General features: G+C 40.0%; 3 protein-coding genes across 13 annotated transcripts in view; 1 reads left to right on the top strand and 2 right to left on the bottom strand.

Moving 5' to 3' along the window:
- The window catches only part of setd5 (SET domain containing 5), a 42,388-nt gene extending 34,573 nt beyond the window's left edge, over positions 1-7,815 (bottom strand). For 4 of the 6 annotated variants that reach the window (XM_015052419.1, XM_015052417.1, XM_015052418.1 and 1 more), the window contains exon 1: positions 7,392-7,814. The gene's annotated coding sequence lies outside the window, so the exon portion shown is untranslated. Of the gene's footprint in view, positions 1-7,391 lie in introns of all 6 variants that reach the window. The other 2 variants (XM_015052413.1, XM_015052414.1) reach the window with 1 other exon arrangement.
- Positions 7,816-9,157: 1,342 nt separating this feature from the next.
- LOC106959689 (probable peptidyl-tRNA hydrolase 2) lies at positions 9,158-12,257 on the bottom strand. 2 transcript variants are annotated; one of them, XM_015052427.1, is made up of 7 exons: positions 12,068-12,257; positions 11,332-11,445; positions 11,170-11,241; positions 10,980-11,057; positions 10,703-10,800; positions 10,211-10,325; positions 9,158-10,111 (listed from the first exon to the last, which is right to left on the bottom strand). In XM_015052427.1, the coding sequence occupies exons 2-7, from the start codon at positions 11,437-11,439 to the stop codon at positions 10,025-10,027; spliced, it is 558 nt and encodes a 185-aa protein (XP_014907913.1). In that variant the 5' UTR covers positions 11,440-11,445; positions 12,068-12,257; the 3' UTR covers positions 9,158-10,024. The 2 variants fall into 2 exon arrangements, with proteins under 2 accessions (XP_014907913.1, XP_014907914.1); XM_015052428.1 differs by having other exon boundaries at positions 10,980-11,054.
- LOC106959688 (casein kinase II subunit alpha) overlaps positions 11,649-20,210 on the top strand; it is a 15,511-nt gene continuing 6,949 nt past the window's right edge. For 3 of the 5 annotated variants that reach the window (XM_015052421.1, XM_015052425.1, XM_015052424.1), the window contains exons 1-10: positions 13,106-13,278; positions 13,993-14,229; positions 14,318-14,429; positions 14,507-14,608; positions 16,068-16,118; positions 16,342-16,401; positions 17,172-17,255; positions 17,476-17,586; positions 18,802-18,903; positions 19,913-20,013. In XM_015052421.1, coding sequence (XP_014907907.1) covers positions 14,129-14,229; positions 14,318-14,429; positions 14,507-14,608; positions 16,068-16,118; positions 16,342-16,401; positions 17,172-17,255; positions 17,476-17,586; positions 18,802-18,903; positions 19,913-20,013 — 824 coding nt within the window. In that variant the 5' untranslated portion in view covers positions 13,106-13,278; positions 13,993-14,128. Of the gene's footprint in view, positions 11,886-13,104; positions 13,279-13,992; positions 14,230-14,317; positions 14,430-14,506; positions 14,609-16,067; positions 16,119-16,341; positions 16,402-17,171; positions 17,256-17,475; positions 17,587-18,801; positions 18,904-19,912; positions 20,014-20,210 lie in introns of those variants that run through there. The other 2 variants (XM_015052422.1, XM_015052423.1) reach the window with 2 other exon arrangements.

The raw sequence follows: 20,210 nt of genomic DNA, 5'->3' as shown, positions 1-20,210 counted from the left end.
ATTACTCGCAGCAATTTTGGAGTCCAAGTTCAAAGATGCAGAAGCTGTTTGAAAATGTTCAGCTGGTTGGTGTATTAATCCACACTATAGAACTTTATTTATCCAAGCAATGTTCTCACATCAGTGGAGGAAATCCTCTTTTTTTTGTATGAAGCACTTCAAGGACGACTGAATCATCAAACTCCACCAGGATCAAGGGGGATTTACCGATAGATTTTTGCCCTGTTTACACGGCGCCGTGCTTTGGTAAAACCGTAACGATTTTGTTGTGATCCGGCCACCTGTGATCTCGCGGTCTCTCACACCGGGACTTTTTGAAACCAGGTATCATGAGAGAAACCTTTCAGGAACTAACAACAAAAACAATGAAGGATAGCGATGCATTGTGTGAACTACTTAACCTGTTCAACAACTCTTGATAAGAACTATCTATGTGGCACTTGGTTCATAGCAGGCAGAGAAGGGTTAGTTCTAAATGAGGTGGAAGCTAAGGGTCAAAAGCGCATTGTACATTCAACGATATGATAAAAATCACAGCGCCGTACAGTGGCCTGGCATTGGAACTACAATGGATTCAAGGTGCTTTGGCAGTCTCATCTAAACGTGGAACTTTTTCCCAAACAACATCTGAAAATACCAGCAATTTCCACTCAGGGATCTTGTGTAAACTTAACCTTTGTCTCAATGCTTTGGTGTGTCTGTCTATGAAAATGAGAGACACAAAGCAGAAGTTGACACAAAATGCTACAATGACAATAAACTTTATTTTAGACATGAATTTATCGTGTAGATTTGACATCTGGGAGATGTTTAGCTAGTAGAAGCAATATGTTAGCGTTGCATGCTAGCTTTTAGTTACCGAGTGTCATTACATAAACATTGCTTTTGCCGGTTTTGTCTTGGGGAACATGATCCAAATGCATACAGTGATGTTCTTGGAGCTAGCATTAGCTAACTCGCTAACTATGTTGAGGCCTCATTTACAAGGAGAGTTCATTCTTACTGTGGTAGTGTTTTATGACTCCAGCATGTGAGGCAGGATGGACAAGTTTTCCATAGTTTGACATCTTTAAGTAAATTTGGAAATAAGTTATCAAACTGCTATCAAACTATAAAAAGTGGTGAAGCGGGACCTGGAGGGGGCGGGGCATAAAGTGCCTGAGTTTCATTTAAAGAGACAGGTCAGCACATCAGAACAGAGGTTTAAAAGAAAAAAAAAAAAGGTAGCATGAATCTCAAACCAAGAGGAATTCAGACCAACATGTTGCAGTTCCACTTTACATAGGCCACTACTGAATAATTTAAATGTTAAAAGGAAGGATTTAAAAGCATGATATGTCCACTTTAGAGGAACTCAGTGTTTCGGCCCTTTTGCAGTTTGCTAAAAGTTTGTTCCAGATTAGTGGAGTGTAAAAACTGAATGCTGCTTCTCCATGTTGGGTTGTGGTTCTGGGGATGCAGAGTAGACTAGAAGACCTGAGTGATCTGGAATGCTGATACAACAAGTCTTTCATTTATTTTGGTGCCAAGACATTCAGTAATTTGAACAAGAACATTTCGTTTCCTGTAGTTTCCACTGCTACAGGGAGCCAGAGGAAGGACTTTAGAACTGATTAGACCTGTGAAGACACCGTTGCAATAATCAATGCTACTAAAGATAAGCACATGGACGAATTTCTCTACATATTGTTGGATTGTAGATCATAGTTCTCACTCTTAATCATTACTGGTTCAATTTATATCCAGTTGTAAAACAAAAATGTGGTCTTGCTGTTAGATAGCAAATTAATTAAAGGTTGTCAATTTGAATATTGTACCAAGAATCATTGTAAGTGTAGGTATGATGCTAATGGGTGACATGAGGCATGAATCTCAATATGTACCGTAGATTGAAGCTCCGGGTGGGCATTTATGTTTATCACTTAACTGAGACAAATGTTTTATAATAAGAACTTTGATTAATTGCTCTCATAATAAATTCAGAACAATGATGCTTAAAGCCCCCAAAACTGCTCGTATTTGCTAATCACTGCAGTGTTCCTCAGGTTTGTATCCCAGCCTTCATAAGAAAGTATTCATTCATACTTTAAAGTAATCACCGGATGTAATGTTGCTTCATGAAAATGTATATTACTGACTGAAGTACATGTTGCTAGTTAATTTTATTACTCCTCCTTCTAGTCCACAAATGTCAGGTGTTGTGAAATAGCTTAAACCCCAGCATGAAACACAAACACCCTGAAATTGGGAATTTCCCTCCCGATATGCTTCTTCACATTGGGGGAATTTATACACCTTGGTAAAGAGGAGGACAGACAGGTGAGGGGAGGAGAAGACTGTTATTTAGGAGCTTTGTTGTTTCTTTTTCATCTTATCATTTTAGCTGCTCTCTCTTGTCTCTACTCGTTTGGTTTCCTGGGCTTCATCTCTTCCACATAACAACTCTGCTTAAAGCTGCAGTATGCAACTTCTACAAAAAAAATATCTTTTTTTTACTAATGTATTTATTGAAACTGTCATTATGTCAGTATGGCATGAGACGGATAATATGAAAAAATGAGCACCTCTGCTTTCTCCCAGAGGCAGATGAGAAAGCAGTGCTACCTAGAACAACCAATCAGAGCCAGGAGGAGTGTCTTAGTGCTGACCATCACATCTTCATGTGGCGATGCTTTATTTATAAATATATAACTCACAATCAACGATCTTCACTTCTTATGAAAATGCTATATATATTAAGTTAGAAGACTTAAAAGAAATTGGACTTCGATATTTAGCAGCTTGTAATTGGGCCTATGTCTCTTTTAGAAACTCCATCAAGAAGTCATCACAACATCACTGTTCTATCATTAAAGTTTTTACCAGTAGCTTCTGCAATGAGTTCAGAGAATATGTTTGCTAATTGCTGCTGGCTAGTCTTAAGGAGCTGCTCTGTCAGGACAAGGCTCCAAAGCTTGGAAACTGCACCTCGGAAACTGCAGCTCAGAGTAGAAGCTGCATCCACCCAGGCGGTTTGCACAGCTTAATGGTTGCCATGGGGGATAAAAGTGTTTCTCAAACATGCATGAACGAATCAAGACAACACGCCAAGTGTGTTTTTGATGAGGTAATAAAAATTTAACAATCTAAAGTTCAAAAGGTCAATTTAGTAATAATAATGTCCCTTTAATTTACATTCCAAAATGAGCATTTGCAAAGCAACATTTGTGAAGTTATTCAATTTCAAGCACAAACCATTCACCATGTGTGGACCAGTAAAATGTCCAGAAATGACACAGAAAATGGTGTCCACGATGCTAAAGCTAACAGAAAGTGACGGGAACATTGTCATAACAGAAAAATCAAGATTAGCTGGGAAGATATGGGTCAATCACGACCAATATGATCATCATCACCATGTGGAATAACACAGCAAATCCATGGCTTCAAATACTGGGCTGCTTTTAGTTTTGTACTGAAAATCCCAGACATAAACATGACCTTGAGATGAACACAATTTATCTGAAATCTGTCGGAGACTTCCAGAAAGTTTGGTGGATTTAGACAGACTGTGCAGAACCTGAGATCAGTGCATTGCCCATACAATCTCCTGGGTTTCTGGGCCGCTGGGGGGTCTAGCTCTCTCAAATGGCCGAGTTTTAAAGCAAACAACACACCAGTACTCCCACCGCAGAACATGGGATTCACTGAGTTACAGGCTGTAGAAGGCCACAGTCCGTGGGTTTAATGCACATTTTGTTTCTTTAGTCAGAAGCAGCAACACTTGTGTCAGCTGTAGCTACGGAGGAGGAGCAATCCTCTCTCTCTGTCAGAGAACCAGCTCTAAATCGACAACCTGGCAGTCACAACATGGAAAACAAAGAGCCAGCCCCGCAGTCTTCGAGGTGGAAGCACGACTAAACAGACCAGAGTTTCTGGAAACGGTTCCTGCCGTCATAACACAGCTGAAATGATGAACAGTGCTTAATAATAATAAAAAAACAAAAAAATGCTGAAATTGTTGTTTTGCTCATGCAAACACGTTGGGTACACTGGACTTCCTTCCTAGCAAGAAAAGTGTTCCTACTAACCTTGAATGTTTGCACATTCCACCAATCTCCAAACTTTCAGAGGCCCATAGAAGGGTGTACATCCTGTACACAGGTCCACACACACACACACACACACACGCGCACACACACACGCGCAAACACACACACACACGCGCAAACACACACACACACACACACACACACGTTTCTTGGCCAACCTTATTAGGACACTGCTCTGACTTCCATTTATTGTGGATAATGACACTATTTCTACAAATTACAAATACCCAAACAAACCCCTAAATGTAACCTACATGTTATCAGCCCTAATCCGGACCTCAGGCACTGCTTGGCCTTGCTTCATTCAAATTAGCTTGCTGATCATATTAGAAGTGTCCAATATGTTGATTAAAAAAAAAGTACAGGCTGACAAAATGCAGAGACTGAATCAGCATCTGAAATGGAGATCACGGTGGGCAGAGAGGCTCAGGTTTGTTCAGAGAGAACGAGCTTTCTGAGATTTCCTGTTGTGGCTAGATGACTTCAGTCGTACAGGCTTGTATGTGCCCCAAAATGTAACCACAATAAAAACAGAGCAGAGTACATTTCCTTTGTCTCTGTTAGTGAACACAATGTTTGTTCAAGATAACAAGAAGGTACAGGTCACAGAGGGTAGGGGGAGGCATGTTAAAGAGGCTCATGTTACCACTGGTTCCAAGTGGCCAGGTTGGAAAGCTGCAGCCCACCCAGTCTATTAAAAGATGTGAAACATATTCAGAGAATGTCAGCTCCAACCAATGACAGCTCAGCCGCAGACACGCCAATCAGGTCCTCAACACACATCAAGATCAAACCAGATACTTGGCCAAGTCTCAACTCAACACCCTGCCAGGGGAATGTTGTCGTTTTTCCACTTATAAAGTAAAAGCCAACGAGGTCCTGGGCGTTCAACGACGTTCTGGAAAGCTTTACATGTTATTCTTAATCTCAGATGGAAGGAAAACAATCACGTGACGAAGCAACAAGGGTGACTTAATGATTCAACTTGACATTGTCTTTTGATCCTGAAGCACTGACACAAATGTTTTCACAACGATAAGCTGAATATGGCCTATTGAGTTAATGACAGAGCAAACAAAAATTAAACTGAGGCGAGATAGCCATGCTTCCAGTTTTAGACTAAAAGATAAGCGGCCCAGTCAGAGAACAGTGGCGCATTTGATGTGTATACCGCTGAGAACGAGTAATACAAGTCTACGTGGAGTAATCCAGCGAGGCCCTGGAACAGAGGCTGCGGCTGGGTTGGACATTACATCACAAAAGATACTCAACCCAAAAAAAAACCAAACAGGAACTTCCTTTCTAATGATTCCCACTGATTTGTATTCCAAATGTGAAACAATTGTATCAGGCTGATGGTAATAGAATGCACAAATAAGAATTTTGATACATGCTAATTTTCTACTTCCACTTTGTGGACTGGAAACAGAAGAATTTCAAATTCAAGCACCAACAATAGAAAACCTAAGGGTTTGTTCATTATGACTATCACATTTTTCTGGCTCTAAGTGGTAGAAAAAAAAAAATCACCTTTCACTGTTAAACATCCGTCATTTCAAAGAGTGAACTGGTTAACATTTTTCAAAAGCACTCGACATTTAGGAACATTCATTAAAAACATTTCAAAGCATTATCTAAAGAAACTTTAGATATCACCTAAATACACAGTCTAACCTTGGTGTCATGAAAATATTTGTTTTCATATGCAATGGTTTTGCTAACATACCTGCTACAGTTAATCCTAAAGAGTTTAAAACGGGATGTTTTCTCTTCCTTTAAGGCCATATAAAGCTGAGATGGATAAATGTATAATTAATAACGTGTTTGCACACTTCTTCAATAAAGCTCGAGTTAAAACATCCTATAGCTGCCTATGCACCCAGAAACAGCAGCCCTACAATATTTCCTCACTCTGAAACAACGAATATGGAGGCTTAATAATGGAATACGGAGCTCTCCACTATAATATCACCCAGTTCTCTCAACCGCCACAGAGGCTGGGGGTTGGCTGGTTGGTGGGGGAGGTGAAGCAGAGCAAATAGACCAAAAGCTCTGGCCTTCTCAACACTAAACACATGCGTTCTAAAAAGAACATTAACTAGATAAAAACTATAAATGTGGCAAATAGTTGACTTTGAAACCGACAGTATTGCCAAAGACAGATTCACATCATGTAGCGAAACACCACGACGAGGCCGCATTAAACCTTACATCACTACAACGATAATGTAGAAAATAAGGATAGGAATGCATACTGTGTGCTGGTTAAGGACTGAATCTTAGAGCACACGCAGCGGAAGAACATTCACCAAGTTAGCTAAGGGCTAGCAACATTTGTTGCCCCGGCTGCTGTGCTAGATGCAGTTAGCAGCTAGGCTAAGAGTCGTCGAGAAAGATCCAACAGCAGATCGGGTCAAGGATTCTTTTCTAAAACTCCGACATATTGAACACCTAAAGAACATTTAACACCCTGTTGTCAAGACCCGGGGACATTAAATATTACTTTGGTAACCTTCTTAACGTTTAACCTGCGTCGCCTGTTTGTGAACTAGCAAACATAATAAACGCAATACACATCCAACATCCTAAGGCTTTACATTAATATTAAAAAGATACAAACAGGTTAGCCACTGTAGAACTAACGCTGTTTGGACTCTGTAATGGTGTAATGCCTCGTCCCTTTGTGGAAACAGTAAAGAAACTTACTGAAAAAACATTCAATATTATGGTATAAGTTTGCACTAATTTTGAGTTTTACTGGCTGTAATTCAAAAACAGACAATTCACTCGACTAACACTGCTAATTTTGATTTTAGGTTTGGAAAAAAACAAACATATTTTAACCAAAAATGTTTAAAGACATAAAAGTTGCATAATTTGAATGTGACGTCCGAACCGTGATTGTTCAAAATATTTGAACGCTGTATATTTGAAAAACTGGCAAAAAGAATAATTTGTGACGATGGAAGCAAACTAAAAAACAACACGAGGGACTGATCAAACAGCCAAGAGAGGACCATTCCAGTCACAGCCCAAAGCGCCCCTGGAAGGCATAACATCTATTTTACTTCCCATTTCAGCTGGCTAAACACTTCACATTAATATAGAAATACTGGAGAAATGCTCGAAATACTGTGAAGACAAGCAACTTGCTTGAAGAAACTTCAGTGGAGGCAGGTTATTTGCTTGCTAAGTTAGTTAGCCGAGCAGTCATGGCACAGAAAACATGGTTGATTTGTTTCAGATCTTGGTAAAAACTATTATACGTGCATTAAGATATTACATATTCAAAGTGCTTACCTAAAGAGTCATTCCAAATTCCTTAAAAACAAGGCAACGATAATGTACTATGGAAGTCCTTGGAGTATCCCAACATTAATTCCAATTAGACCAGTAGGCCTGGATATCCGCCTCGGAGTCTCCTGTATCCTTTGCCCTTACAAGTAGCTCCCTCTTCAAGGGTAAGAAACAAAGTTCTCAGTATCTCCCAAAAAATGTCGGAAAGTTAAATCCCCTGTCTTGTTCAGGTGCGCTACATCCATTGGTGTCTTTTATAAATCCCCGGTGAACAATTCCAATAATGTTAGTGTCTTGTATATTTACAGTTGCTGTTTATTATGGGGTATACACTGCTGTATGTGATACGGGGCTCCGATTCTGTGTCGGGTCCTTACGCTCACCGAAGCGCCCATCCCCCTCCTCGCCGGTATTCACCACAGGCACCATCGAAACTGACACACAATCAAGCCACGGGGCTTCCCAGGCGGCCGTGCAGGGGCATGCTGTTTGGGCGGCCCTTCCAGATGACCCGCCTCTTGCCATTGATTCGACAGTAATATGCGGCTCATTTGTTTTACCCGAAATACCTTGAAGCCATTGGCGAATGAAGCTGTCGGTTACTTCTTTCCATTTGCGGAGTAAAATAGGGCGAGTACGGCTTCAGCGAGGAACTTGTTTTCTCTTGTATTAGAGTGGTGAAGCACACGGAGAGGAGCATGAGTAACTGGATTCGCAAGGCAGATTTCTGCTCAGCAAAGGATTTATATCTACCACGATGCGGGACATTTTCTTTATAAAAATAACATTCCAACGGAGCTAACTTCATTTCTATAGTGGGATTACTTCTTTTTGTTTATAAGATATATTTCTTTCGGAAGGATCGCTCTTGTTGATACATAATGGTAATGGTTAGCCATACGGGGTCTCTTGGGCTCAGTTTCAGGGCTCCAAGAGGCAGGGTTCGCCCACTAGGTCAGCCCCACCTACCGGTTTGTCAGTTCAACGGAGTATTACATGTGGCGTTGTGTGTGTTTATTGAGTGGCTGGACGATGAAAGTGGCCATCTCTCCTGTTTTGGACTGTTTGTAACCCCTTTGCAGAAATAAACAGGACGGAAACGAGTGGCTCAGTAAGATTTTAGAGGAATTTTCTGAGGTTGGCCGAGGAACATGGTGTCCTTCGGCTCTAAATTACAGAAAGGATGTATGTGTTTCATCTTACATTCTGGCACACTGTAGAAAGGCGACACAATAATCAGATCATTGAACCGACGCCTTTCAATACTTATCAGAGGTATTATGTAAATTGTCGTGGTGACGCGATTGGATTTTTGTCATGTCATGAGACTTGGAGACAGCTTTGGATTGGACACGCTGAAAAATGCCGACGTCATTTGTTGCAGAGGCGTTGACAATACAGTGAAACTCACATGTTGTCAGCGGATTGAACTGCAGGATCTGTGATCAGATTTAACAGCAAAAAAACGGGCTCAATTTTGTTAACATGCAATTTAAACGTCTTTTACAAAAATAAAGCCTTTTACCAGTGACACTGGTAGGACAAAGACTTCTTATTCAACGCTTTTCTGAATTTAAGGTCTCAAATGTGCATGTAAATGCCTTTAATTAACAAAAAAAAGGCCCCTGCACTCAGGGGCGGGGAAAAACTAAAATCTGGCAGTGCAACATAGTTATTTCCTTCCCACAACCTTTCCATACCCACAGTGCCAATGGGTCATCAGGTAATCTATGGGTGTAAAATAAGCACAAAGTCCAGAGTGGTTGTAATGTTGAAGTGTTTTAATGATCACCTGTCTGACACAACAAAGCTATGAATAGTATACCACAGTCTTCAAATGTCTGTCAACTTTATAATTCATATTGTAACATTTTGTATCATGCATTTTAACACTGCAGAACAAACACTGTAGTTTCAATGTACATTGTGACACTATAATCAACAACATGGGCTTGGCAACCCATAAATTCTTTATTATGCCCCACAAATACACTTTTTTGTTTTTTTAAAGAACCTATTAAAGAACCTAAACACATCATTCATGGCAGCAGTATTTAGAGCAAGTCCAAATGTTTGCAGGGTAAGCTTTGGTGCCAGGTTGAGGCTTCTTTAAATGTTAAGCTGGAGGGGGAGGTTGAAAACAAAATGGAAGATTTACTCATTTTGCCTTAAACAAAAACCAGCAGCTTCTTATTTTGATAAAAATGGCACATCACATGGCCATAAAAAAATACATGAATACAGCCATAACACCACAAATGATATTATATTAACAGGAAACTTCAGCTGTACACAAACACCACCATTAAAATCTTCACATGAACGTCCCATCAGTTACTCTGTATTAAACTGTTACCATTTGAGGGAGAAACATGAACCAAAGAAATCAACTGTTTTGCTAGTAGGTGGTCTCCCAGGAATGTCTGATTAAGCAGCTGAGGGGAAAACTGACAGAAAGAGGAACAGTGCTGAGGGAGGACGTGTTTTCTGGGTTTTTTTTTTGTTTGTTTTTGTTTTTTTAATTATTATTCTGAAAGGTTTTTTAGCTCATGCTTGACTGCAGTTCTCCTGCTGCTAAGAAAGGCTGCCCCCTCCTGGTGGTTGTGTGTCACTGCAGAGACTTGTCTCCAAACAACTCAAAGCAGCTTCAGGCTGCCGGTGACGTTGTTCACCATCTCCTCTGCTCCCATGATGGCCAGGACGGTGCGGGAGCCGGACTCCACCTGCAGACACCGTTGTTACTCCAACATGTACGCAGAAAGACGCGCTGCGATATTTACACTATTAAAATTTTGAGGTTTTTTTTTTTTTTAGACAGCTACCTGGGTGAGACCTGCATCCTGGACCAGGTAGGTGGGCAGGTTGAGGCTCAGGGCCAGGGCCTGCAGCTCCAGCAGGTGAGCCACGTTAGTGCCTTGGAGCACCACCTTCTTGGCCCTGTTATGAACACCAAACTCATTCGCATCCTGAAAAGAATTTCACTAGGAACACTTTTGCAATTGTTAAATAAAATGGCATTTTAAACCCAAATCTGCTGCTGATGTTATTTGCACCTTTTGCAAACCAAACCAACGTGGGGAGCCAAAAGCCACAGTGGCACTTGGAAACAGGAATGATGAGTGGAGAATCACACAAACATATTAATGCTATCCTGACGGGAAAAACACAGTTTTTACAGAAAGTTGTAAACTAAAAATACAATTTACAAGCTAATTATCTCAATGCGCAAAGAGAATGAAACAAATATCAGCAGGATGAACAAAAAATCTATCAGGTTGTGGTTTTAAATTAGCCACGATCTGCATGGGCCTTACCCATTCTGGTCCCACTTCCAGGCCATCTCCCGCCAGCTGTTCTTCTCCTGTAGAGCCTGGTACAAACCCACCGCAGCATGGCCCACCTGGGCTGCAATCTGCACACACAATCAGCACCGACTTCAGTAGCTCCCAAACAAAAAATAAATAATTTCTTGTTGGAATCTCTGCCGTGGAGACTTAATGTTAGACTCAAACGATCTCAGAACTCAGAAACAGCAATTTTAGATGAAAACCTGCTTAATTGGCAGAAGGTGTGCTTTCTTTTCACCATTACCTTTCCAACACCCATGCCGAGGTCCATGTTAACCACAAACACCATCTTGAACAAGAGGTCCTCGTCCCCCCCCTCCTCCTGTGTGTTAGACCCAAGACAGACACACACTCAGATTTGGTTTTGGACAATCTCTACTGGGTCTAACGTACCAATGTGTACCTGCAGGGGACTAAGGCTAGCTTATGGGCACCTCATTCTCCAGTTTGTTGAAGTAGTACATGGCCGCCTCCTCAGCCGACACGTTCCGAGTGTGCAGTAGTGCCTGGAGCGAGGAGAAGTAACAAGAAAGGTCAGGAAAAACTGTACACATCTATTATTCGGTGAAGTCCGCATGTCAGCAGTACTGCCCCACCTGTTTTGCTGCCTCCTCAGGGATGTCCAGCTCTCGGAGCTGCTGCAGGAACACAGGGTTGACCTCCTGGGAAGCCCAGTTTGATCCAGTGTCCTCTGATGGCTCCATCGCTAACTGTAGAAACAGAGCTCCAGTGAGAACAGCTGTCCAAATTGACTGGAATGTTTTGCCCAAGCTATGTGGAGGAATATATGAATATAGCTCACATCTGCTTGAAAGGACTAAAGTGTAAATCTGTTCATCACTGATGTTGTTGGCAACAAACGTTTTATTTAAAATATAATTGGCAGTTGACAGCCAGGACTGAAACAAAACCAATAATTAACGGTCAACTGCGTGACGTCTTAACAAAAAGACAAGTTTAACAAAAATGTTATGAGTAAACGTTATTATAGTTTCTCTAACAATGCGTCTTGAATTGACTTTCAAAATGTGAACGGGATGTTCAGGACACTTCCAATGAATGGAAGCGTTAAGCACAAAGCTAGCAGCTGTAGGCTACATTAGGTTAGCAGCACTTTGCGCATTAAGCCCCTGTTCGCTCACAACTGAAGGTAACGCCAGTAACATTTTAGCTTACATGTTAACGTTTGGTAACCTTTGTTTATACCTTTTCGGGAAATTTATCACAACGCTTTTTCCTAACAAATAGCTACATAGCCATTTTTCCTGAGTAGCGGCAAGAGTTAGCACTAGCCTGAGGCAGAACCTAGCCTAGCTAATGGCCTATTGTTACCTGTTTGTCACAGCTTGCTCTACAGCAACAGCAGCGCTGATTAAGTGTCTCCGAAGATTTAATATTACACAACACACATAAAATTAAGTTATTTATAAAATTGCTTTCGATGACGCTCTCTCCGTGTTCTATGTTACATTACTCCATTCTTCCATTTTGAGGCCTTTAGTCTCTGCGTATCGTATGCTGCCCCCTGGCGGGCGGAGTGATATTCTCATGATGGCATCAGAGGCTTATAAATAAATAACTTAAGTTAGTAAAGTAAATAAATAATTTAAGTGAATAAAAAATGAAATACTTTCATCGAGATTCGGATTTTGTTTCGCTTAGGGTCTCTTTATCCCGATCCCCGAAAGTGTTTTATGTCCACGACTGCATTAATCTTGTAGATAAATTAGGTTTAATTCATTACCCTGCGTTATTCTAATAAGTGAAATACACCGGAAGCAGAATTATGAGGAAGGTGACAAAGATTATGGCAGACAGTACTCTTCCCTTGAAATCCTTATTTGAGCTGCTTCCTTATTCTCAAGAAACAAGATAACATTTTCTTTCATACCGCAAGCATTTAAATCATTAAACAGTAAAAAGGTATCATAGATTACCAACCAATGTTAATGTCATTGTATATTTGTCTATGTAAATACTGTTAAAAGTAAAGAGGGGAATGGAAACGTCTTTTGAGGAATAATTTATATATATATATATATATAGCACAATTTGGTGATTATTTGTGCATTTTGATGACAATGGACCAAAAGTGATAATAAGGTAGCATAAATGTTCACAAAATTAAAAATGTGAGCCTATTAAGAACAAGAAAGAAGACCTGGAGTGTCAAACTCATTTCATTTTGGGATACATCTACATCATGGATGTCCTCATAGGGCCAGTTGTGAGAGAATGTTCAGATAAAACTACCTACTAATAAATTGTTAAAATATAGCTTTCTCTGGATTCAGTTTGTAATTCTTCATAAATAATTGAATTGCGTCTTTTCACATAAAAAACGTTATTCCTGCGGAGATGATTCGCCTCTGAGAACAAGGTTGTCCCTCCTCGGCCTCCGTTACAAGATTTAGCAACGTATATGCGGTGGGCCAGATTTGTCTTTGATACGGCAGAAACCCTACCCTGGCCCATTGGACCGAACTGTGACCAGGACTGATGGCTCGTCGAAATCGACTTCGCTCGGCAGATTGATAAATAGGGTAAATATTTGCTTACGAGCTGCTTGTAACAGGGAGGACTCTGGAAATGAGCGTCAAATGTGTTCCTGTGATTAGCAGTTACTGCAACGGGGAAGCTTCGAGACGGTAATCTGCTGCTCACCTTAACATGTGCTAGAAGGAAAACATTATTAGCTTTCAAAATACGAGGTTCTAGCACATGCATAGTCCTGACAACGTGGGACTGAAGTACACTGGGGAATCCAAGTTATTATATTAATAATAATGATGACTTCTTCTTGGAAGTTAAAGTTTTAGTAAATATTGTTTTTGTTCCTGCGTGTCCACAGATAATCCATTATCGCGATAACAAGTATCTAGTATTTAATATCTCTTTAAAGCACGCAGCGATGACAAGAGGCCCGCTATTTTAAAGTTTGCTTTAAAAGAACCGTTGCGAACACTAGATGGCGCTATTCGCTTATTACTACATGTTGAGCAGTGCTGGAACTGGGAGGAAACCTGAAATGAGGACACTTACGGCAGTGTTAAACGTGACGCGCATAAAACGTATTTTGTCTTCATGTTGTTCCCATTTGTATTAGGATCCTTTGTTTGTGATTGAATTATAAAATTAAAATGACTTGTTTGACGTTTATTGTGTGTTGGTGCTATGTAGATGAACTGACCTGAATATTTTCTCTTCTAGTCCATTCTAACACTCTGCTCCCACTCTTTTTTCTCATCTTTTGTCAGTTACTCCACTGTACCTTTGGGGGACCTCACCCCCTCCCCTTCCCCATCCTCAGGCAAACCCGTCACCCACCCAGCCCCCGTTTCCCTTCTTTCCAGCCATACCTAAGCCAAAGCTGCCACTGCCAAGCTGTCGGACATGTCGGGGCCTTTGCCAAGCCGGGCACGAGTGTACACAGAGGTCAACACTCATCGCCCGAGGGAATACTGGGACTATGAGTCACATGTTGTGGAATGGGGGTAAATGACTCGGGGCATTTTATGATCAACACTTTCAAAGTCCTCGTCGAGAAAAGTGATGACATTTCCTCTCGTTCTTTCTTCAAAGAAATCAAGATGACTTTCAGTTGGTGCGCAAGTTGGGACGTGGCAAGTACAGCGAAGTGTTCGAGGCAATAAACATCACCAACAACCAGAAGGTGGTGGTAAAGATCCTAAAGGTAAGCCCTACCGGGACAATGCCTTAACAAAGTGAAAGGCTGATTTTTCTAACGCTGCTTAACGATTTCTCTTTTAGCCAGTGAAGAAGAAGAAAATCAAACGCGAGATCAAGATTTTAGAAAACCTGCGTGGAGGTCCTAATATTATTTCTCTCATCGATATAGTAAAGGACCCCGTAGTAAGTACATATGGCACACTTTGGTTTGTTTTTTCTGTTTACGACAGTAATTATTATTAGGGTTCTGAAATGTCACTGCTGTACCAATAGAGTTGCCAACCTACCACTTGCACCAGCTTATCGTTTTCTGTGGGGCTTGGGAAATGTGTGTTTGTGAGTATATGGTTAAGTGAGTCCTGGCTATGGATAGATTTATGTGGTTGCAATGCAAGTAGTTTTAAATCAGAGGTGTCCAAAGTGTGGCCCCAGGGGCCGTTTGCGGTCCTCGATGACGTTTCCATAACGCCCTAAATTTGGTTCTCCAGCTCAGACAATGTGCAGAGACATATTTTTAAAGGGGCAGTACTGTGTTTTCCAGCAACATAGCATCATTTTATACCACAGTCAAATAGTTATCTTACCTTCAGTTGTTAAAATATGATCATCATCATCATACATTGTGAAGAAAAAAAAGATCAACCCAACAAATGTACAATGTTTGCTGCTGTTTTATTCCTTTTAATTGGTCAAACCTTCCTCTTTTTTTTAAAGTTTCGATTCTACACTGTCCTACAGAAATCAAACTACTCTGCTTGTTTCATTAAAATAATATAACAATGTGTTTAGTTTGTTGATGCTCATCAGTAGGTTACAACTTTAAATTTGTGGCCCCCCAAGCCAAAATAAGTTTGGACACTGCTGGTCTTAATGTTCCTGGGCTCTCTCATAAGAAGTACATTTGCAAAATAGGTAACTATCCCCAATTGAATTGATTGAAAAGTAGAGTTCTGGTCACTTTACACAGAAATGTTTTGGTTGGATGAGCAGCAGCAGCGTTCTCCGTAGCTTGCCACACTAGCTAGAGGAGTTTAGCAGCTTGACAAATTGACTGGCAGCCAATCAGAAAGATCGTTATTATAATCACTAATGCAGGCAGTGGAGTAACTAAACATCTGACACACACAGAGCAAGAAAGAGGAGGAGGCTCTGAGATAGAAGGAGTACAAACTCCTCTCATGGTCGCCACCAAAAAGTAAATGTAGCAACAGGAAATGTTTTTAACGTGTTTATGTGGTAGAATAAACCAGTAAGGTCTCAGGACAGAGAATTTAGATCAAATCAAGAAGAGAGTCTCAAACACAAACGGTTTCATAAAGTGCAACAGGAAGTGATGTAATACGTCTCATCTAATCACAGCACCATGCTCGCGTTTTGACCTATTTCTGTCATGTTGCATGTTTCCCGGAGAGAGCCCTGCTATGATTATTAGTCACCCAGGAAACGACTGGCCATGCTTATCAATATAATGAACCTTAAAAACATCCCAGTAGATTTGTACCCAGTGCTATTAGTGTCTGCACGTCCACAGCTTCCCTTCCTGTTTGAGTTTATGCAGAGGCTCCGGCTACATAGATAAAATGGTTTTAAATTGACAAAACTCAAATACAAACCAGTTTCATTCTGGATTTTCTTTTTTTAGTCCCGGACACCTGCTTTGGTCTTTGAGCATGTAAACAACACAGACTTTAAGGTGAGAACAGGACTTTAACTTAACTGTTTCTTCATTGTGGTGCATGACGTTGTAAGTCTTCATGTGCTGCTCTCCGGTGTGTGTGCGTGTGAGTGTGTTGTCTTTTGATTTCATTTTTTGATAAGTTCAACTGTCATGATGCAGAGTATTGTTATTGTACGTACTTTATGAATGTGTGTAATCAGTTTAAAATTGCTAATTTAATGACTGTTTTGATCTGTAGCAACTGTACCAAACTCTGACAGACTATGACATTCGCTTCTACATGTACGAGATCCTCAAGGTGAGCGCTTTGTTTTGTGTGCTTGGAAAATGACGCAGTCAAACAGCCATAAACAACAGTCAACATAATGTTTGCTTCAACAGTTGAGCCTCGAATTATTCGTACTAGGAATGAAACAGTTATTGATTTTTATTGACTACCATGATAAGAGTCCTGCCGTTTGTAAAATTAAATTTCCATTAGAACCGTAAGCAACGGCTGACTTTTTATCACAGCCTCTCAGATAAAAACTGGCATTTCAACAACAACAAAAAAAGACAGAACTAAATGTCAAATGTATCTATCTTATGTCTAGCCTTTTACATTTCATTAAATGTCAGCATTGTAGCCAACGGCCTTATGGTATTATGACTCTTACTTGAGTAAAATTTCTGGATTCTCAACCCACAGAATGAAGAACAAACACATTTTAACCAAAACTTCACCAGACACAGACACACAGCTGATGTTTTTGTTAAAGTTTAATAAGTTTTTTTTTTTTTATTGTTATTATTGAAATAAACTGATTTGGAAAATTGTCCTTTTGCATGCTTTCTTATTTTATCTTCCTTACATAAATTACTGCCATTTGGGTCTTTAAAATACCAAAATTCCCACTTAACTTTATATTTTTGCTTGCCTGATGATGCAATTTTTAAATATTAGCTGAAGATGATGATGATCAGTTACTCGGTGAAAACATCTGGCTGTATTTTTTTTTTTGTCCATTTACCTTTTGTACGTCATCCTGTATGTGTGTAAACGTCATGTTTATGCCATGTCGTCTGCAGGCTCTCGATTACTGCCACAGCATGGGAATCATGCACAGAGATGTGAAGCCACATAACGTCATGATCGATCACGAGCATCGAAAGGTCGACAAGACTACCAAAATCTCTCCATAATGTGTGACCAACACCAGCGTTTTCTTTCATACGTTTCTGTTTTATGATGGTTACATTGAATTGTCGAAAGAGACAGAATCGGTTTGCACGCGCTAAAGAAAAACCTGAATAATCAGACATCGAGGATGGCCAGTAAAAACCCAACAGGTCCGTCACGATGGATCGTAACGTCCTGTTTTTGCTCTCGCAGCTGCGGCTTATTGATTGGGGCCTGGCAGAGTTTTACCATCCAGGACAGGAGTACAATGTGAGAGTCGCCTCGCGCTACTTCAAAGGACCTGAGCTCTTGGTGGACTACCAGGTACGGCTGAGGGAGGGATTTCATGTTAGCTTGTATTACCTAGCCAGCAGCTAGATTCTCACTGAGCATCATGTGACGCATGTAAAGCAATTACTATGTATATATTTTTAAACTCGAGCAAAACCTTTAGTCAATTAAAATGATCATTTAAACTCTATTTCCTGTTGTGTAGTACTAAAAACCAAAAACTCATAACCAGAGATTTGAAATGAAAAATGATGAGCGAGGCGCCGTTTGTTGCTTCTTTTGAATGTTAGAAAAGCTGGTTGGCCAGATCGATACTGAAATATCAATACTTCTGATATCAAACCTTTAATCCTAAAGATCGATTCTCAAATCCAAATATCAACACTTTCAATATTTCAGTCATTTGAGATAATGTAGCAGAACAAGAGCATGTTAGAAAGTGTCTAAATTGTTGAGATTTTGCCTAAATGACACAGGGTTGACATGGAACTACTTTTTCTTCCGCCTGGTAAGTGTGTAATGCACAAAGGATGTAATGTCCAAGTGCTGCTGCTGCTCAGTCAGACATGGATCTGTTTCAGCTTTCATTTTGTAGTAGTTCTTAAAAATTACACAGGGATTTATTTTAGTAGGAGTATTATTTTACTAATTTTCTTTTTTTTTAAGTTTGAAACATTTTGACATATTTTGTATGATTTTCCACTGTTGTTAAAGTAGCTTAGATATAATAAATGATACTGCTATGTCAAAGTACTTCTAAGTTTAAAATAAATACATTTGAGTGATGTCTTGTGGTCTTTTTATGAAGCCAGGATTTTTTTTTTTTTTTTTTTTTTTTCAGATTTAACAGGCAAATTAAGTGTTTTTGTACAAAGTATCGGATCAGTATCGTTGATACCGGCTTCGATTTTACTCTGTATTGGATTGGAAAGGAAATCGGTGCCATCAAGCATCACTAGTGCCTGGTTTATTTTTGACTGAGTTGTTAGTTTTGCTCTTAAGAAGTGTGTCTTCCCTTTGACGGGAGGACAACAAAAGCAGATACTGATCTAAACGTTGAGAATTACTACAGGCTCCGCCCATATGTTTGAATTTTGAACTATTATCACTTCTTGTTGTTTCGCACCACGAGTTTACAATATAAGTGAGTTAAAAATAGGCATTTTGAAAAGTGATGTTGGAAATGTTTGGGTTTGTTCCATGTTTTAAACAGTTCAGGTACTTTAACTCTTCCACTCTGTGTTGCAGATGTACGACTACAGTCTGGACATGTGGAGCTTGGGCTGCATGTTGGCCAGCATGATCTTCAGGAAGGAACCATTTTTCCATGGTCATGACAACTACGATCAGGTAAAGTGCACTACATTTCTTTTCTACGATGTTTTAGCTGACTCTAGTGTAAGGTAAGGGTGCACCTTAATTTATGTGATACTTGCATGTGAAGCTGATCTTATCTACCTCAACAAAGGTCTAAAAATCATCCATTGTTCTCTTCTGTTTTCCTGTTAGAGAGGTTTGGCCTTTAGCCCCGCCCACCAGGTCATGTCTGCACATTTACAGACATGTAAATAGTCACCTCATTTTTGCTACTTAGCAACTTTCCTGCTACATTTATCAACATTTCTGACAAAAAAAAAATGGTGTCGGCCAAAATCGGATTTAACTTTACAATTTCCAAATGTAAAGTTAAGTTTAAATTTTGGCAATTTAAGGATGAAAATAAACAAAACCTGTGTGTGTGTGTGTGTGTGTGTGTGTGTGTGTGTGTGTGTGTGTGTGTGTGTGTGTGTGTGTGTCTGGAGAATTTTTGGTTAAAACATGTTTGTTCTTCATTCAGTCAGTAGAGAATTCAGACATTTTAGTAGAAATATTTTAGAATAAAATGACTCAAGTAAAACTAAAGTGTACAGCAAACGGCTGGTTGTTGATCTTTGACAGTTCATTTGTCGTTATTTAGCTCCTGTTTTGTGGGGCTTTTATATTTTCCCCTGTCACAACTACAGTTTTTAAAAGGAGTGGCTGACCTGGACTGTGACTTCTGTTTTCAAAAGCTAAGTGGTTAGCGGTTACCTCAGGATGTGTGAGATGACAGCGACTACCTTTTTTTGTTGTTTCTTTGCTCTTTGATCAGAGAGTCACAGTTCACCACTGGAATTATAACGTTGGTTAATAACAGATTTAAATTTTTGCAGTGTATATCGCGTATTCTCAGAAATATATTCTGAGGGTGTTTTTAGGCCTACTGCCCACACTATAATTCTTGTAATTTTCACATGTATTTTGAAGCTTATCTTTCTCATCAACAAGGTTTATTTTTTATTTCTCTACTGACAAGATTGTTTGTTTTGTTCTCATGCAGTTGGTGAGAATAGCCAAAGTTTTGGGAACAGAAGACCTCTACGATTATATTGACAAGTACAGCATCGAGCTGGAACCTCGCTTCAATGACATTCTGGGAAGGTACGAGTTGTTTCCCTCAGAGACGGGATGTTAAAGACGGCCTGCTGGTTACTGCTGGCCTTTTCTGACCATGACATCCACTGGTGAAGCTGGATCTACACTGCAAAAACACACAATCTTACCGAGTAATTTTGGTCTAGTTTTTGCTAGTTTTTAGTTCAAATATCTTAGTACATTTGAAATAAAATGAAAATAAC

This window comes from Poecilia latipinna, unplaced genomic scaffold, assembly GCF_001443285.1.
Source record: "Poecilia latipinna isolate Pla-1442-1.1 unplaced genomic scaffold, P_latipinna-1.0 Scaffold1109, whole genome shotgun sequence".
In the NCBI taxonomy this organism is placed as follows: Eukaryota; Metazoa; Chordata; class Actinopteri; order Cyprinodontiformes; family Poeciliidae; genus Poecilia; species Poecilia latipinna.
Note: the sequence above shows the minus strand (reverse complement) of the source record. Positions and strands in the feature narration are given on the sequence as shown.